Below are 16602 nucleotides of genomic sequence, written 5' to 3'. Positions count from 1 at the left end.
TAGGCTAACGTTACCTGCTGTCAACTGTAGTGTTAACTAGCTAACGCTAGGCTAACGTTACCTGCTGTCAACTGTAGTGTTAACTAGCATCCCATGCGGCGATGTTTCAGTTCCCTCTAACGTCCATTTTCGGAGCATCAGAGAGAAGCGCAGTCATTTAAGTGGTACCTAAATAAGGCACCGAAATCCGCGTTGCTATTCGGTCTGGTAGATAACGGTCGTTAAAGCACCGGTGGCGTATTAGCACCGGGTCTGTGCAGGTGCGATGGATCGCGTACAAACCAATAGGTTGTCGGAATACCTGCATACAGTACAGGCCAAAAGTTTGGACACACCTTCTCATTCAATGTGTTTCTTTATTTTCATGACTATTTACATTGTAGATTCTCACTGAAGGCATCAAAACTATGAATGAACACATATGGAATTATGTACTTAACTAAAAAGTGTGAAATAACTGAAAACATGTCTTATATTTTAGATTCTTCAAAGTAGCCACCCTTTGCTTTTTTTGATAACTCTGCAAACCCTTGGTGTTCTCTCAATGAGCTTCATGAGGTAGTCACCTGAAATGGTTTTACCTTCACAGGTGTGCTTTGTCAGGGTTCATTAGTGGAATTGTTCCCTTATTAATAAAAATAAAAATGTATGTGTTATGACACGTTCATGACAGTGTCATGTCACTCTTATGTAGAAAACTTCAAGTAAAGTGTAACGTAATTTTATAATGTGGTGTTAATGACAATTTTCCTCAGGTATTTGGAGAAGCCAACAAAAATCTGTATATTCTCAAATAGTATGGTCTTAGCCACTATTAGTAGTGAAGAAAATATTCAGATAAATAAAAATCAGTTTAAAGAGTTGTCATTTTGCCTAAAAACCTACAACCTGCATATATTTTCTTGCTTTTGTCCTTTGCCAATCACACATATGAATCAGCAGCCTGGTTTTCATTTTTTGGGCGACAATACAGAGCAGCGCTGCCTGCGACCAGAGCTGGTGTGATCCGAGGTATATTTTTGGACCTCTGGGAGCCAACTGATCAGTCCAACTGCCTTTTCTGCCAACAGTTGTCCGTCTGGTCCATGTGTCAGGGCCTTAATACTCACGAGCCATAATGGCCTTGGTTGCCATCTCACTGATTTTTTTTATTTTTGTTAGGCTAGATACAGACAAAAGAGTGGGTAGTGGGTAGCGCTAACATGCCTACGATTTTGCAGCTAACAAACAATGGACATGATATTCAGCAATTTTGGTGAATATAATAAGCAAAGATCACCGATTCAGCCTCAAAGTCTATGTTCACACTAGTTGTTGATGTTTAAAATAACCTATACTACCAGCTAACCATAGCCTATGCTATATTACCCAGCTTGTCTGAAATGTCTCAGGTTGTCAGAATGTCACTCTAAACTAAGTTTGTAAACTTTTATGTTTTAATATAAATATTTAACGGACTAACACGACATCAACACCAGTTTACTTTTAAAATTGTACTTGCATAATGCACTTACCAATAAGCACAAAGACGGTGCAGCCTGCAGTCTTCTACTCTGCATAAGTCAGAGTTGCAGGTTCATGCAGGAAAAAGCATTCCGTTAGTTTTGTCGCTTCTGGTCTGCGCAGCTGCCCCCGAACGGCGCCGCACCCACCGGACGGACTGTCCCAGTCAGAAGCTACAGACAAGTCTGGCGCAAAGTTGGTGCAGATCTGCATAGTGAGTGTGACTGCTGCGCAAATCTGCTGATTCAATAACGGATCTGGCACAGATGTAAATGCTGTCTGCGCAGCACTCACCTCCCATTAGCATTCCATTGACTCCCATTCATTCTGACGTCACTTTGACAGAGAATAACTTTACATCTGAAGCGTTTAAAGACTCCATTTGTCCATTGTTTATTTCTAAAGAAACACGACAATGTATAAAAGGCTCCATTACCTTGTATGTCAAGTTATGGCTCCGTAGCAAACGTTTCTGTAAAAATAGGCTAACGATTCTCATAACCACGTGACTTTCTGTCTATGGTTTTTAGATGGATAGGTGAAAAGGTAAAGCTGCATAATAGATTTTTCCAATGTGTCGAATATCCAACGTCTAATATAAAACCAACTTTACTATGGTAGTTCTTCCTCTCCATTGTCACGCCAAATGCTTCGTCTTGGGGTAATTGTTGGGTCTCTGTTAATTATGGAGTTTGAGCTACAACTACCCTACCTGCAAAGTGCCCTGAGATAACATTGGTTCTGATTTGACACTTGAATCAAATTTCATTTAATTTAATTTCCATCAAAATGAGTTGTCCTTGGACTTGGACAGATAACAATGGTCTTTGGCTGTGGAGAGCTTAGGGACCCTCTACAAAGTGCAACACCGAAGAGAGATACAACAAAAATATTCAATAGCTTCATTATTATTTTTTCAAATCAAACTTTATTCATGCATTTCACTCCTTCCTTGTTCATCATAAACAAGGACGGAGCCTGCGCTTGTTTTGATTTTTGACCATTTGAAGACGAGGGGAGGACATTTCTCTGTTTTATAGCATTAAAAGTAAAGTCAGGTTTTGCATTCTGCTTCTGACTCATACAAAAAAGACTGAGGAAGAGAGTGATGTGCGCCACACTGAACTGCATGCTGCAGTCCATGTTTTTTGTGAGAGAGAGAGAGAGAGAGCCCTCTAACGTTCTAACGCTGGGTTTTACCGGCAGCTTTGTACAATTACAACTCTGCTACCGCTCAGAAAAAGTGAACTCCGAGTCAACTTCGGCGAACAGCCGGAGTATCTTCAGTGCTGTTTAGAGATCCAAGCCAGACTCCTCTTCAAAGCCAGATGTGATATAAGACCAACGACGTCAGACTCCGCCTACTGGTGGCTGCTCTGCACTTGTGACCGATATCGTGAGACAATTTTTACCTAAACGAGAAGTCTCATCACATTTTAATCTCACGAGATCTTGTGGGACCAAATCTCGTCACACCTCTATTTTGTCTGTAAAAGTGCTACTGAAGCATACCCAATTTTAATCGGAGGTACAGAATGGCGCACATACGTCAAACGTAAAAAATAACAAATATCAACCAGAGGGTGGCGATATAATCAATATCAAGGCGCTTTGGCCACGCGTTTAAGTCAAGTCCCAGCTGTAACAGTCCTTCCTTTTCAGCTGCACGAGTGCAAGTGATGAGCCAGAAGGCTCGACACGCTAACCCTCAACACTGATTGGTCAGGTGTCTCGAGAGAGATGGAGAGAACAAGTGTTCTGTTCTTTTCTCCAATTACAGTGGTATTCTATTTATTTTGTTGTATGTCCCTCCAGAGCTCCCACAGCAACATGTCTGTAAGGAGGAGGAGGTTCTCTCTGACCAGCAGCTCTGTATTCAGGAGAGGAACTCCAGTCTGGACCGAGAGGACCCAGAGCCTCCACAGATTAAAGAGGAACAGGAGGAATTGTGCATCAGTCAAGAGGGAGAGCAGCTTGTACTGAAGCAGGAGACTGATACCTTTATGTTGACTCCTACTTATGAGGAAAGGGACCACAGTGAAGGTCAGACTCTGAACTTCAATCCTGATGATGACACTCTAAGTGCAGCAGAGAAAGAGTCTGTAGCCAACATGCCAGTTATAACCTCTGTGGAATCAGAAGTAAACAGTGACCACCAGCTCCTCTCTCACAACTCTCATGAAGCTGAGAGCCAAGATCAGAAAGGAGGCAAGCATGGAGACTCAGGATCAACTAGAAATGCAGAGCCAGAACCAAAGAAGAGACGACGCAAGAGCAGAAGTCACCGCAACAGCGTAGACAAGACTAACGTGTCAGAGATTCACCCTAAAACTCAAACAGGTAAAAAGTCTTTCATATGTGACACATGTAGGAAAGACTTCAAGTGTAATTCAGATTTGCAGAGACACATGATAGTCCACACAGGTGAGAAGCCTTATTCTTGCAAAACATGTGGAAAAGAGTTTGGGCGTTGTAGTATCTTGCTGGTCCACATGAGAACTCACACAGGAGAGAAGCCTTTTTCTTGCAAAACGTGGGAAAGGGTTTGGCTATAATAGTAACTTGTTGGTCCACATGAGAAGAGCTCACACAAATGAGAAGCCGTACGTGTGCAAGATCTGCAAGAAAAGATTCTTTGACTCTTCAGACTTATTAAAGCACATGAGAACTCACACAGGTGAGAAGCCGTATTCTTGCAAAACATGTGGAAAAGAGTTTGGGCAAAATGGTAACTTGTCGATCCACATGAGAAGAGCCAACACAGGTGAGAAGCCGTAGGTTTGCAAGATCTGCAGTAAAAGATTCTATGACTCTTTGGCTTTAAAAAAGCACGAGAATGCACACAGGTGAAAAGTGATTTTCTTGCAAAACATGGAAAAGGTTTTGGACAAAATAGTGTCTTGTTGGTCCATGTGAGAAGATATGTCAATCACTTAATGTAAAGTTTCCCTTTGTATAACTATTACTTCTGTTATTAACAGTATTTTTTTGAAACATTTTTAATCTCCCAAATCAAGGGAGAATGTGAGTTTCACAGTGAGTGGACAGTATGGCTGTTAAAATAATGATGTGAACTTGATGGTTGTTGGTTTTTCCAAATGTTCATTTTTAGGTATCCTAGAATCTCTTTTAGTTTAAAGTTTAACAAGTACCTAAAATCCATGTACCTTCAGTAGTATTTGATAGTTCTTAGTCTATATTAGTGGTGTGCGATACTGCAATATTTGGTATTGATCCGATACCAAGTAATACAGGGCCAATATCGTCGATACTAATACTTTTTAATAATTAAGGAGGGTGAAATTTTATGACCTTTAACCTAAGTGTTTTGTGATTTTTACATTTGGATTGTTAATCATACCTGCAAACTAGTCGCTATTTTGGCGAAAATCGCCGCTTTTCCCAACATTTTAAATTGTAAAATTTTTCTTCTACACATTTTCAGCGCTTATTTCTACGTCCCATATTTTCTGATATAAAGTAATAATAGTAATATATAATTGACCCGAAGTCAAGTCAAGGCTTAAATGCCTGGGGGGTAGGGCTGTGCTCGATTGAAGAAATTCTTAGTCGACTAACACTCATTCAACTGTATCGACTAATCGATTAGTTGATTTAATCGACAGATCTGTAAATCTGAGTTTCTCCACTAAGAGTCATGCTAAAAGCACCACTTAAATTCTTGTTTACCAGAGATGTGCTCGTACGTTTCTTGGAAATAAGTCATTCAGCATGAAAAAAGCATCAAACATGACTAATCGACTAAAGAAATCTAAGTTGACTAAGACCAAAACGACCGATTAGTCGACTAATCGACTAAGAGGGAGCAGCCCTACTGGGGGGAGGGGGGTGTGACCTTTTTCAACCCTTCTGAATTTGCAGGTATGATTAATAATGACAGAATTTTCATATGCTTGTATAAATTTGTTGTCTTACCACTGTATCTTACAGCCTTTTTACAAATTCTACAGCTTGCCATGGTTTCATTTTCGGCCTGAAATATAGCCACACAGCGCTCCTCTTCCTCTCTGCCATTCTTCTGCTCCGTCTCTGTCCTGCTTGTGTGTGTGTGTGCTGCTGGCCGCTTGCCTGGTACATCTTTGCGAGAAGGTTTTACATTTCAGACATTTTGGAAGCACTTCAAATTACGGCTGGGTAATAACATGGTAATAGTGTGGTAACAGTGTGATAATAAAGAGGTAATATACTAGAAATAACTGGGTAATACATCACAGTAATAAGATGTAATACTGGGGTAATAAGGTGATATGAAGGTAACAGATGTAATAACATGCAATTACCAATGTAATAAGTAGGGAAGGGTTCGATAATAACCATATGTATATCTGGGTAATGGTATTATAGTTATACTAATATTGTAATCATGGTAGTAATGTGGTAATATATGTTTTCACAGTATTATAGGCTACTACCCGCGCAATACCTTCCAGATTATATAAAACTTCTTGAATTTAAAATTGGTAATTACCATATTATAATGCTGAAATTCATCCACCCTTTATGTTCCAAACATTTTGCTTTTGTTTCAAGGTAATACTTTACAAATTATATGTTTAATCTTGTGACTTCTTACCTGGAAACACATCTAGTAGTTTTTGTGTAATAAGTATTCGTGGTTCATGGTTGTTACACAGAAACTACTCAAAGCATTTACAGGTAATCACTGCACCTTTTGGATGATTTATTTAATCTAATATTACCATGTAATACAATAGAAACGGGCAGTTTTTTTATTTTGCGGCACTGATTCATGGTTGTTACACAGAAACTACCAGAAGCATTTCCAGTAGAGATGCACCGATAGACCGGCAGGTGACCAGAATTGGCCGGTTTTCACATGCTCGGCCATCACCGCTGACCGGCAGGTCAGTCTGACATATGCCGATTTCATGCCGGTCAACGCTACAATTAACTGACAACATAAGTTATATAAGTTACAGTTCTCAAGGACGCACACACGGACGCGACAGCACGGACGCGACAGCACAGTCTCTTTTTTTCCTTTCTCCCAACTTCTCCTCCTTGTGTCGCATGTACCCACTCGCGATGTGAAGCGTGTGTCCACGCTATTCTCACACATGTAGGGAACCTGGTGAATTAACCTGCAACAACAACAATGAATCAGTGCCGCAAAATAAAAAAACTGCCTGTTTCTATTGTATTACATGGTAATATTAGATTAAATAAATCATCCAAAGGTGCAGTGATTACCTGTAAATGCTTTGGGTAGTTTCTGTGTAACAACCATGAACCACGAATACTTATTACACAAAAACTACTAGATGTGTTTCCAGGTAAGAAGTCACAAGATTAAACATAATTTGTAAAGTATTACCTTGAAACAAAAGCAAAATGTTTGGAACATAAAGGGTGGATGAATTTCAGCATTATAATATGGTAATTACCAATTTTAAATTCAAGAAGTTTTATTTAATCTGGAAGGTATTGCGCGGGTAGTAGCCTTAATACTGTGAAAACATCAACATATATTACCACATTATTACCATGATTACAATATTAGTATAACTATAATACCATTACCCAGATATACATATGGTTATTATCGAACCCTTTCCTACTTATTACATTGGTAATTGCATGTTATTACATCTGTTACCTTCTTATCACCTTGTTACCCCAGTATTACATCTTATTACTGTGATGTACTACCCAGTTATTACTTTGGTAATTACATGTTATTACCTATATATTACCTCTTTATTATCAAATTGTTACCCTACTATTACCAGCTTATTACCGAGACGTAATTTGAAGTGCTGCCAACATTTTGATATAACTGTTTTTTAGAGTAAGAAGTCCTGTTGGATGTGAAAGTGCCTTTTAGTCACTACCTTTTAGTTTCTGACCAGATTCTGGCAATTTTCAGCATTTTAGTTTGATAAATGGTTCCTGTATCATCAAAATAAAAGTTATTGCTAGACAAAGATCATCATAATCATCAGTGTGTCTTTGACCAGTGGTAGGGAAGATAATCTTCTGTGATCCATCCCCATGTACTCTTGGTAAGTGTAGATTCTGACCGGCAGAGGCAGCAGTTCAGTTTTTCTATGGGCTCACAGGAATCATTGCTTTATATCAGTGGAACTCAATTTAATTACAGTGATCCATTGACTCACTTTAGATTCTTCAAGAGCCTTATGTTTGATACAGTATCCTAGCTCATTATACTTGGAATGCTTGTAAAATAAAAAAGGAAGTCTCCTTAGATATAATATCTAATATCCATTCTAGTAGGACTGTACAAAATTCTTATAGTATTTGTTCTTTTAAATGTATAGCTATCAAAAGATTTATTGGAACAAACAAACAAATAGATTTCCGAAAGGACTCTGAAATCCTAAAAGAAAAGATACTGAACTTTTACTGTCGGATCGCAATCAGCGTGACACCCAGCAGAAGTAAACAACAGCACTGCCCATAGCATTAAGGCCGTTTTATGGTTGTGCATAGAATCAACGGGGTACTCCTGCAGACCCCTCTGAGTCTACGCCGTAGCCTGACGTGCACCTCTCGAAAAAATTTAACTACACGTTGCAACGACGCACTTTGCTCGGCCGTGGCGTGCTAGTGTTGCATTTCCCCTGACTCATTTCCTGGTTCTCCTTCTCCATAAACAACATGAAATCAAGGAGACGGTTAACTTGTCCTACTCTAGATTTCCCACCGTGGTCCGAAAACACAGCGGAGACACTTTGTTTCTCTCACTATGACTCTAAAGTCAGTACTCACTCCGGAGCTAATTGCCGTCACTCTCACTTCTCCCTTGCTCTATCACCCACTCCCCCCACACACACACACACCAGCGCACAAGTGTAAACATCAGGCCACTAGACTCATGGAGGTTTACATCCCACCAGGCGGTAATGCTAGCGATGCATTAGCTGAACTTTACGGAGCCTATAATGTGTGTGCACTAAATGTAGCCTGTTTCGTATGTTGTTTTTATATATTTTAAATGTGTAACACCACTTGAGCCACGGTGAAACTTTTTGTGTGTATGGTTGAAATGACAATAAAACACACCCACTTGACTGCCTCTCTGTAACCAATTTCACTGTCTATGTCTGTAACCGGTAGGCGTGGCTTGGAAGTGGCCTCGTAGGAAAGCGAAGAAAGTCTAGAAGGCACCAACTTCTAAACAAAATTCACATTTCTACTACATAAATGACCCAATTTAATACATATCCATCTTTCCAGGGGTGAAATATCCCTTTAACCGCTAGTTCCTCCAGAGGTGTGCAACCTCTGACATATATAGCAATTGTAAGTCTCTTTTGGATAAAAGCGTCAGCTAACTGACATAACATAATGTTATGGAGTAAAGGCAAGGCAGCTTTATTTGTATAGCATATTTCAGCAACAGGGCAATTCAAAGTGCTTTACATAAAAACGATTAAAATACAAAAATAAAAGTTACAGTGCAGTATAACAAATTAAACATTAAAGAGCAGTTAAAAATAGAAAAGCAAATAAAATACGAGATTGTATGGTGCTAGTATGGGACAATGTATAAGTCGTTCTATACACGTAATCCACCCGCAATCCTTGCTGTTCCCAGAACGGCAAAGGAGTCAATTTTTCAGGGGGGCCAGGGCATCAAGGGAAGGCAGTCATTGTAGTAATTCACCAAATCAGCAGGGGTGGAGAATGGTGGAGTGCTGGGGTGGAAGGTAATGAGAGTGATGATATTTGTGGGTTGTAATGGGAGTGATGAGATCGGTGGCTTGATGTATTTAATGTTCCTGAATGAAATGGTCTGCTTTTTTGGGATATGGGGTACAACTTTGTGGTCAGAGAGAAGGAACTCGGCATCAGCAAGGGTACATGGAGTGACATCAGTGCAGCAAAACAAGTCCATTATGTGACCTTTGCTGTGAGTTGGGAAAGCTTTGGCATTGGTGTCATTTTTCAGACGTGGAAGCTCTGTTCATTATTTTTACAGTGTATGTTCTCAAAAAAACAAAAACAAGTGTTCTGTTCTTTTCTCCAATAACAGTAGTTTCCTATTTCTTTTGTTGTCTGTCCCTCCAGAGCTCCCACAGCAACATGTCTGTAAGGAGGAGGAGGTTCTCTCTGACCAGCAGCTCTGTATTCAGGAGAGGAACTCCAGTCTGGACCAAGAGGACCCAGAGCCTCCACCGATTAAAGAGGACCAGGAGGAACTGTGCATCAGTCAAGAGGGAGAGCAGCTTGTACTGAAGCAGGAGACTAATACCTTTATGTTGACTCCTACTTATGAGGACAGGGACCACAGTGAAGGTCAGGCTCTGATCTTCAATCCTGACGATGACGCTCTCATTGCAGCAGAGAAAGAGTCTGTAGCCAACATGCCAGTTCTAACCTCTGTGGAATCAGAAGCAAACAGTGACCACCAGCTCCCCTCTCACAACTATCATGAAGCTGAGAGCCAAGATCAGAAAGGAGGCAAGCATGGAGACTCAGGACCAACTAGAAATGCAGAGCCAGAACCAAAGAAGAGACAACGCAAGAGCAGAAATCTCAGCAACAACGTAGACAACACTAACGTGTCAGAGATTCACCCTAATACTCAAACAGGTAAAAAGTCTTTCATATGTGACACATGTGGGAAAGACTTTAAGTGTAATTCAGCATTTCAGAGACACATGAGAACCCACACAAGTGAAAAACTGTATGTTTGCAAAACCTGTGGAAAGAATTTTGTACGTCGGTTTATCTTGTTAGACCACATCAGAACCCACACTGGCGAGAAGCCGTATTCTTGCAAAATATGTGGAAAAGATTTCAGAACTAATAATGCCTTGTTTTACCACATGAGAACCCACACAGGTGAGAAGCCGAACGTTTGCAAGACATGTGGCAAAAGTCACCTTGACAGTTCAGCGTTAATAAGGCATATGAGACTACACACAGGCGAGAAGCCTTATTCTTGCAAAACATGTGGAAAAGATTTCAGACGTAAAGATGTTTTGAACGTCCATATGAGAACCCACACAGGAGAGAAGCCATATGATTGCAAGACCTGCGGCAAAAGATACCATGACGACTCAGCATTACAAAGGCATATAAGAATACACACAGGCAAGAAGCCATATTCTTGTAAAACATGTGGAAAAGATTTCACACGTAAGGATGTTTTCAACGTCCATATGAGAATCCACACAGGTGAGAAGCCGTACGGTTGCAAGACCTGCGGGAAAAGATTCTATGAGGCTTCAGCTTTAGGAAAGCATATGAGAACTCACACAGGTAAGAAGATTAAAGACAAAATAGTGGCTTGTTGGTCCACATGAGGATACATAGACAGGAGAAACCATTGAGCTGAAATTCTCGTAGAGACGTGCTTAACTGAATGAAATACTTTTGCAATAGTTACATCTCTGTTATTTTGAACAAAGATCAGATGTGAATATCTTAGGGTAAAGTTCCCCTTTGTATGACTGTATTACTTGTTACTGTTATAACACAGTATTTCCTTGAAACAATTCTAATCTACCAAATCAAGGGAGATTGTATGTTTCACAGTGAGAGCACGGGAGTGACTGACAATACTGCTTTTTATTACCGTGTAAGAAGTCCTATTGAATGTGAAAGTGACTTCTTTTTGTATTTTTATAAACTATCTTTTGTTTCTGACCAGATTCTGGCCAACTGCATTTGTGTTTGATAAATAAACAATGGTTGAATGTTTTAATCAGGCTGTTTTGGAGTGTGCGATCAGCTATAAAATGACTGCTTGGTTTGGGAACCTTCCTGTGTCATCAAAATACAAGTTTTTGTTCATCATTATCATTATCTCTTTGACCAGTGGTAGGAAAGATAATCCTCTGTGATCCATCCATGTCCAGACCAGATTTACCCAGGGGCCTCCGACCTCTAGGGGGCCTCCAAGAGTCCACTATCTGTACCTTTTATATCTTTGCTTTTAATCAAATTAATGAATTGAGTGAGTACGTTAGGGAATGAGTGAGTGTTTGTGTCCGTGTGTGTGTTGAAATTTATTTGCAAATAATAAAAGTATTATGATCAGTTTGCTGGGTGTGTCTGTATCATGATGATGAAGATGAGTCGGTTAACGTTACGGGGGGGGATTTGAATAGTGAAAGACGGCAACAGCGGACAGTGTGTGTTTGACTAACCAACAGAATAGACCACAAACATTGTTTAAAAAAAAATAGTTAAGCGTGTACTTAAATTGACTGGCGCTTTGCACACAATACTACGGTACTTTGTTGTGTGACGTAAATCCCGAGAGGCTGCCTTGTGGGCGGCTCTGCGACGCGCACCTACACAGGGACCAGAGCGGACAGGGACCAGAGCAGACAGGGACCAGAGCAGACAGAGACCAGAGCAGACAGAGACCAGAGCAGACATGGACCAGAGAAAACAGAGACCAGAGCAGACAGAGACCAGAGCAGACAGAGACCAGAGCGGACAGGGACCAGAACAGACAGAGACCAGAGCGGACAGGGACCAGAACAGACAGAGACCAGAGCAGACAGAGACCAGCGCAGACAGAGACCAGAGCAGACAGAGACCAGAGCAGACAGGGACCAGAGCAGACAGAGACCAGAGCAGACAGGGACCAGAGCAGACAGGGACCAGAGCGGACAGGGACCAGAGCGGACAGAGACCAGCGCAGACAGGGACCAGAGCAGACAGGGACCAGAGCAGACAGAGACCAGCGCAGACAGGGACCAGAGCAGACAGGGACCAGAGCGGACAGGGACCAGAGCGGACAGAGACCGCACAGGAAGCAACAGGACGAGAAAAAAACAGAACCAGACAGACAGGGACCAGAGCGGACAGGGACCAGAGCGGACAGAGACCAGCGCAGACAGGGACCAGAGCAGACAGGGACCAGAGCAGACAGGGACCAGAGCAGACAGAGACCAGCGCAGACAGGGACCAGAGCAGACAGAGACCAGAGCAGACAGGGACCAGAGCAGACAGAGACCAGAGCGGACAGGGACCAGAGCAGACAGAGACCAGCGCAGACAGGGACCAGAGCAGACAGAGACCAGAGCAGACAGGGACCAGAGCAGACAGAGACCAGAGCAGACAGTGGAGCAGCATTGCACCCAAAATGCCGAAGCGTTTCCTGCTAAAGATCTCCCACTGTGGTCAGAAAACACAGGGGATACATGTTGTTTCTCTCACTAGGACTCTAGGAGTCGTACTCGCTCGCCGTCACTCTCACTTCTCCCTCGCTCTATCACCCACTCCCCCCACACACACACATGCCGGCTCAACGCACACACCAGCTAAGTATAAACATCAGGCCACTAAGTAGGCTACGGTGAAAGCTCTGCGTGGAGCCTCCACAGGACCATAAAACAAGACTAGTGCAGCTAGTGCAGCTTCCCAGTTGAACAGCACAAAAAATGTCCCGGTCGGGACCGGACAAGTGAGAGGTGGAGTGCACCGTGCGCAAAGCTGGCACATGTTTCAGTGTCTATTTATCTGATTACATTGAAAAGGTATTAAGAGATATTTTGTTGAAGCTGGATTTTCTAACACAGAAGAGGTCATATTAAGAACATTATTTCATATTATTTATTTATTTTAAAAGAGAGCTATTATTTTGTTACAGGTTGTTACAGAGTATATTTTATTACAGAAGTTATTTTTGCACCATTGAGGCATAATAAAGCATGTTCATTAACCTCTGAGAAGCCTGTTTGGATATGTATTGAGGCTGGGCCGAGTGTCCTCTTTTTTTGGAACTCAAAATATGGTCACCCTACGTGAACTACGTTCACTAGCGAAGAGGACAGTAACCGAGCAGCCACTAACTTACTAGTTCAGATGTCCCACCTCGCGACCAGCATCATCCAGGACCGGAGCATCAGCATGACACGGCCACAGTAAAAGTCACAATCATTTATCAACATTTGTTTTGCCTTTAACAAATATTGCACCTGCTGCGATTTGGATATTGCACTAGTCCATTTATGATTTCGATAAATTTGTGAGTAATTGTTCAGCCCAAATATCTACAGGTGTTGATGTCGTTATGGTTGTGACCATGGGCTGTAGCCTGTCTGTGTACATCCTGTATAAGTTATAGGTGTTTCCAACAGATAAACGCTAAAAACCCATAACACCAAAATTAGAGTTGACTACTGGATTGCTCGCTGACGGGGGCTCCAAGATTTTGTGCTCAGGGGCCTTTGCATTCTTAATCAGTGCCTGATCTATGTAATTGTATATTCTTTTTTTAAGATTCTTTTTTGGCATTTAGGCCTTTATTGTGACAGCTTAGACATGAAAGGGGAAAGAGAGGGGAATGATGTGTTATTATGGAACCCACGCAACTTCTAGGCAAGACCCGCCTAGAACCTTTACCCTAACCCTTGTTCAGGTCCTATCCCCTGACCAGTCGGCTATGAAATGTCACTTTATGAGTTTTTTTTAACATTAATATGCTTTCTCCCAGCCTGCCTATGGTCCCCCAGTGGCTAGAAATGGTGATAGGTTAGCCGATCCCTGGGTATCCTGCTCTGCCTTTGAGAAAATGAAAGCTCAGATGGGCCAATCAGGAATCTTCTCCTTATGAGGTCATAAGGGGAAAGGTTACCTCCCCTTTCTCTGCTTTGCCTGCCCAGAGAATTTGGCCCGCCCATGAGAGAGAGAGAGACATCATAGCTTGCAAAGTGGCTTGTAGTGGTTGTCGATTCTGACCGGCAGAAGGCAGTTCAGTTTTTCTATGGGCTCACAGGAATCCTAGCTTTTTATCAGTGGAACTCAATTTAATTACAGTGATCCATTGACTCACTTTAGATTCTTCAGGAACCTTATGTTTGATACAGTATCCTAGCTCATTATATTTGGAATTCTTGTAAAATAAAAAAGGAATACAAGTCTCCTTAGATGTAATATGTAACATCCATTCTAGTAGGACTGTACACATCCTATAAAACACTGAATTATTATGGGCGCCAAGGTAGCGCTCTCATATTACAAGGATTATTCCTCGACGCAGAGACCCAGCGTTTGAATCTGACCTGCAGCAATTTCCTGCATGTCTTCCCCCTCCCCCTCTTCTTTCATTTCTAGATTGTCCTAATTAAAAAATAGATATGTATATGCAGAAATGCCCAAAAAATAATCTTAAAAGAAAAAATCTATATTATTATATTGTATCCACCTTATTCCTAGCTCCCATGATACCTTGTGTGAATTATGGGCACGACTTCCGGAGCCGGCGATTGCCATGGTAACGGTCATAAACAGTCATTGCGGTACGCTAATTGTCTTGACCTGAAAAAGTGGCCTCAGATAACGTACACTAGCATATTTAGCTACTTTATCAACTCTGTTGCTACGGATGGTGAAGCGATGAATAACCTGAAAAGCTCTGAGTCTTATCAGTACCTCCACAGCAATAAAGTCGGTCGCGTTTTAATAAAGGAGGTGGGACACAACCTTGTCTACCTTAAAGCAGACATAGAGCCTAGTCAGAGCCTTAAAGTCCCACATCACCGGTCCTGGGTTTTAGTTTCATCGGCAGGTGAAATACAAACAGCTGGGTGCTCATGTGTTGCTGGACCAGGGCCATCTTGCAGCCATGCAGGTGCAATACTTTGGAAGGTAAAGTGTTGATTATTTTGATAGTTTTATTTTTTCAATAAATTTTGTAATATTAGTTTGCAACTAACAACTATTTTAGAATGGACAATGTTCTAATGTAGGTTGAGAATGCAGTGAGACAGGGAAAGACAGGGATATCATGCACTGATGTGCAGAGGAAGTGGAATGAAGGCACAAGGAAGAATGGAGAGCAGAAAAGGGTGAAGCATTTACATTTCAAACATCACAAACCAGACCACATTCATCCAGGCTCATCAACATCAGTAGCAAGTGTGTCATCTACAGAAGGCTGCCCCAAACTTTTCAAGGATCACTCAGAATTTAAAAGTGATGTCAGTTCCTCTGTGATGGCCCCACTATTCCAGCTACAGACGGATGGTCTCCTTCAGCGCTGTTACAGATTAGATAGAGAGAATAATGAGTCTACTCAGAGCCCGTGTGATCTACAGATACCACATACAGAACACAGCACTACACTAACCTGTAAGAAATGTCTTACTTTTTATGAGACCTATGTACAACTAAGTCCTGCTCAGGTGGACAAGTTGACCGAAGAGACCCAGGTACAGAGTGCATCACAACTGTGGAATGATGCAAGGAAGCTGCGACTGACTGCGAGTACAGCAAAGAGAGTCCCCAAAAGGGGAACTACTAACCCACAAAAATTCCTAAATGAACACTTGCATCCCACCTTTACTGGCAATACTGCAACTAAATATGGAAAAGAAAATGAGCATATAGCCATAAAGCTCATGAAGGCTCAAGGGCCCACTGTGGAGAGGAAAGGCCTGGTAGTTTGTCCTGATCATCCCTGGTTTGGAGCCAGCCCAGATGGAATTTTGGACTCAGCACAGCTCCTTGAGATAAAATGTCCCCAAAAGAGTTCTGTGTCACTTGCAGAGTTTCTTTGTCGGCCAAATGGTGACATCCGATGCTTAAGTGATGGACAATATCTAATTCTTCCCAATGGGCAGAGTGGATACTACCTCCAGGTGGGTACACAAATAGTGTTACTTATGTGTGAACTAATGCAACACATATTTGTGAACCTTCATTAAAACATTGAGCCTTTTTTTTCATTTCTTCTTCCAGATCCAGCTGACAATGATGTGCCTGGGGCTATAGAGCTGCAAACTCGTTATCTGGACATCAACTGAGCACCTGGAGTTGGACATTTCATTTGACAAAGACTATGCAGATGCACACATTAAACACCTCCAGAAGTTTTATTTTTCACACATGCTTCCAAGATTAGTAGATGATTTATATATATACTGTAACACACAGGTATGGTCCACTATGGGGAGGAGAGTCCTCAATCACACCAGGTTCATTTTATAAAACACATACGAAGGCAGTTTGAAAAGAATAAGTTATACATTAAGCTATATCAAAAGACATCTGTATTATTATCAAAAGAACATGAGGCATTAGAAAAGTATATTACATTTTAACAAAAAACATATACTAATTTAGTTTAAGCTT

At 41.5% G+C, this 16602-nt stretch overlaps 1 protein-coding gene across 2 annotated transcripts in view; it reads left to right on the top strand.

The window, feature by feature from the left end:
* LOC120560194 overlaps positions 1 to 16602 on the top strand; it is an 84377-nt gene that overhangs the window by 4253 nt on the left and 63522 nt on the right. For both annotated transcript variants that reach the window (XM_039802439.1, XM_039802438.1), the window contains exons 2-3: positions 3319 to 3843; positions 9577 to 10101. In XM_039802439.1, coding sequence (XP_039658373.1) covers positions 3319 to 3843; positions 9577 to 10101 — 1050 coding nt within the window. The remainder of the gene's footprint in view (positions 1 to 3318; positions 3844 to 9576; positions 10102 to 16602) is intronic.

This window comes from Perca fluviatilis, chromosome 6, assembly GCF_010015445.1.
Source record: "Perca fluviatilis chromosome 6, GENO_Pfluv_1.0, whole genome shotgun sequence".
In the NCBI taxonomy this organism is placed as follows: Eukaryota; Metazoa; Chordata; class Actinopteri; order Perciformes; family Percidae; genus Perca; species Perca fluviatilis.
This window is presented reverse-complemented; position numbering and strand designations above follow the sequence as displayed.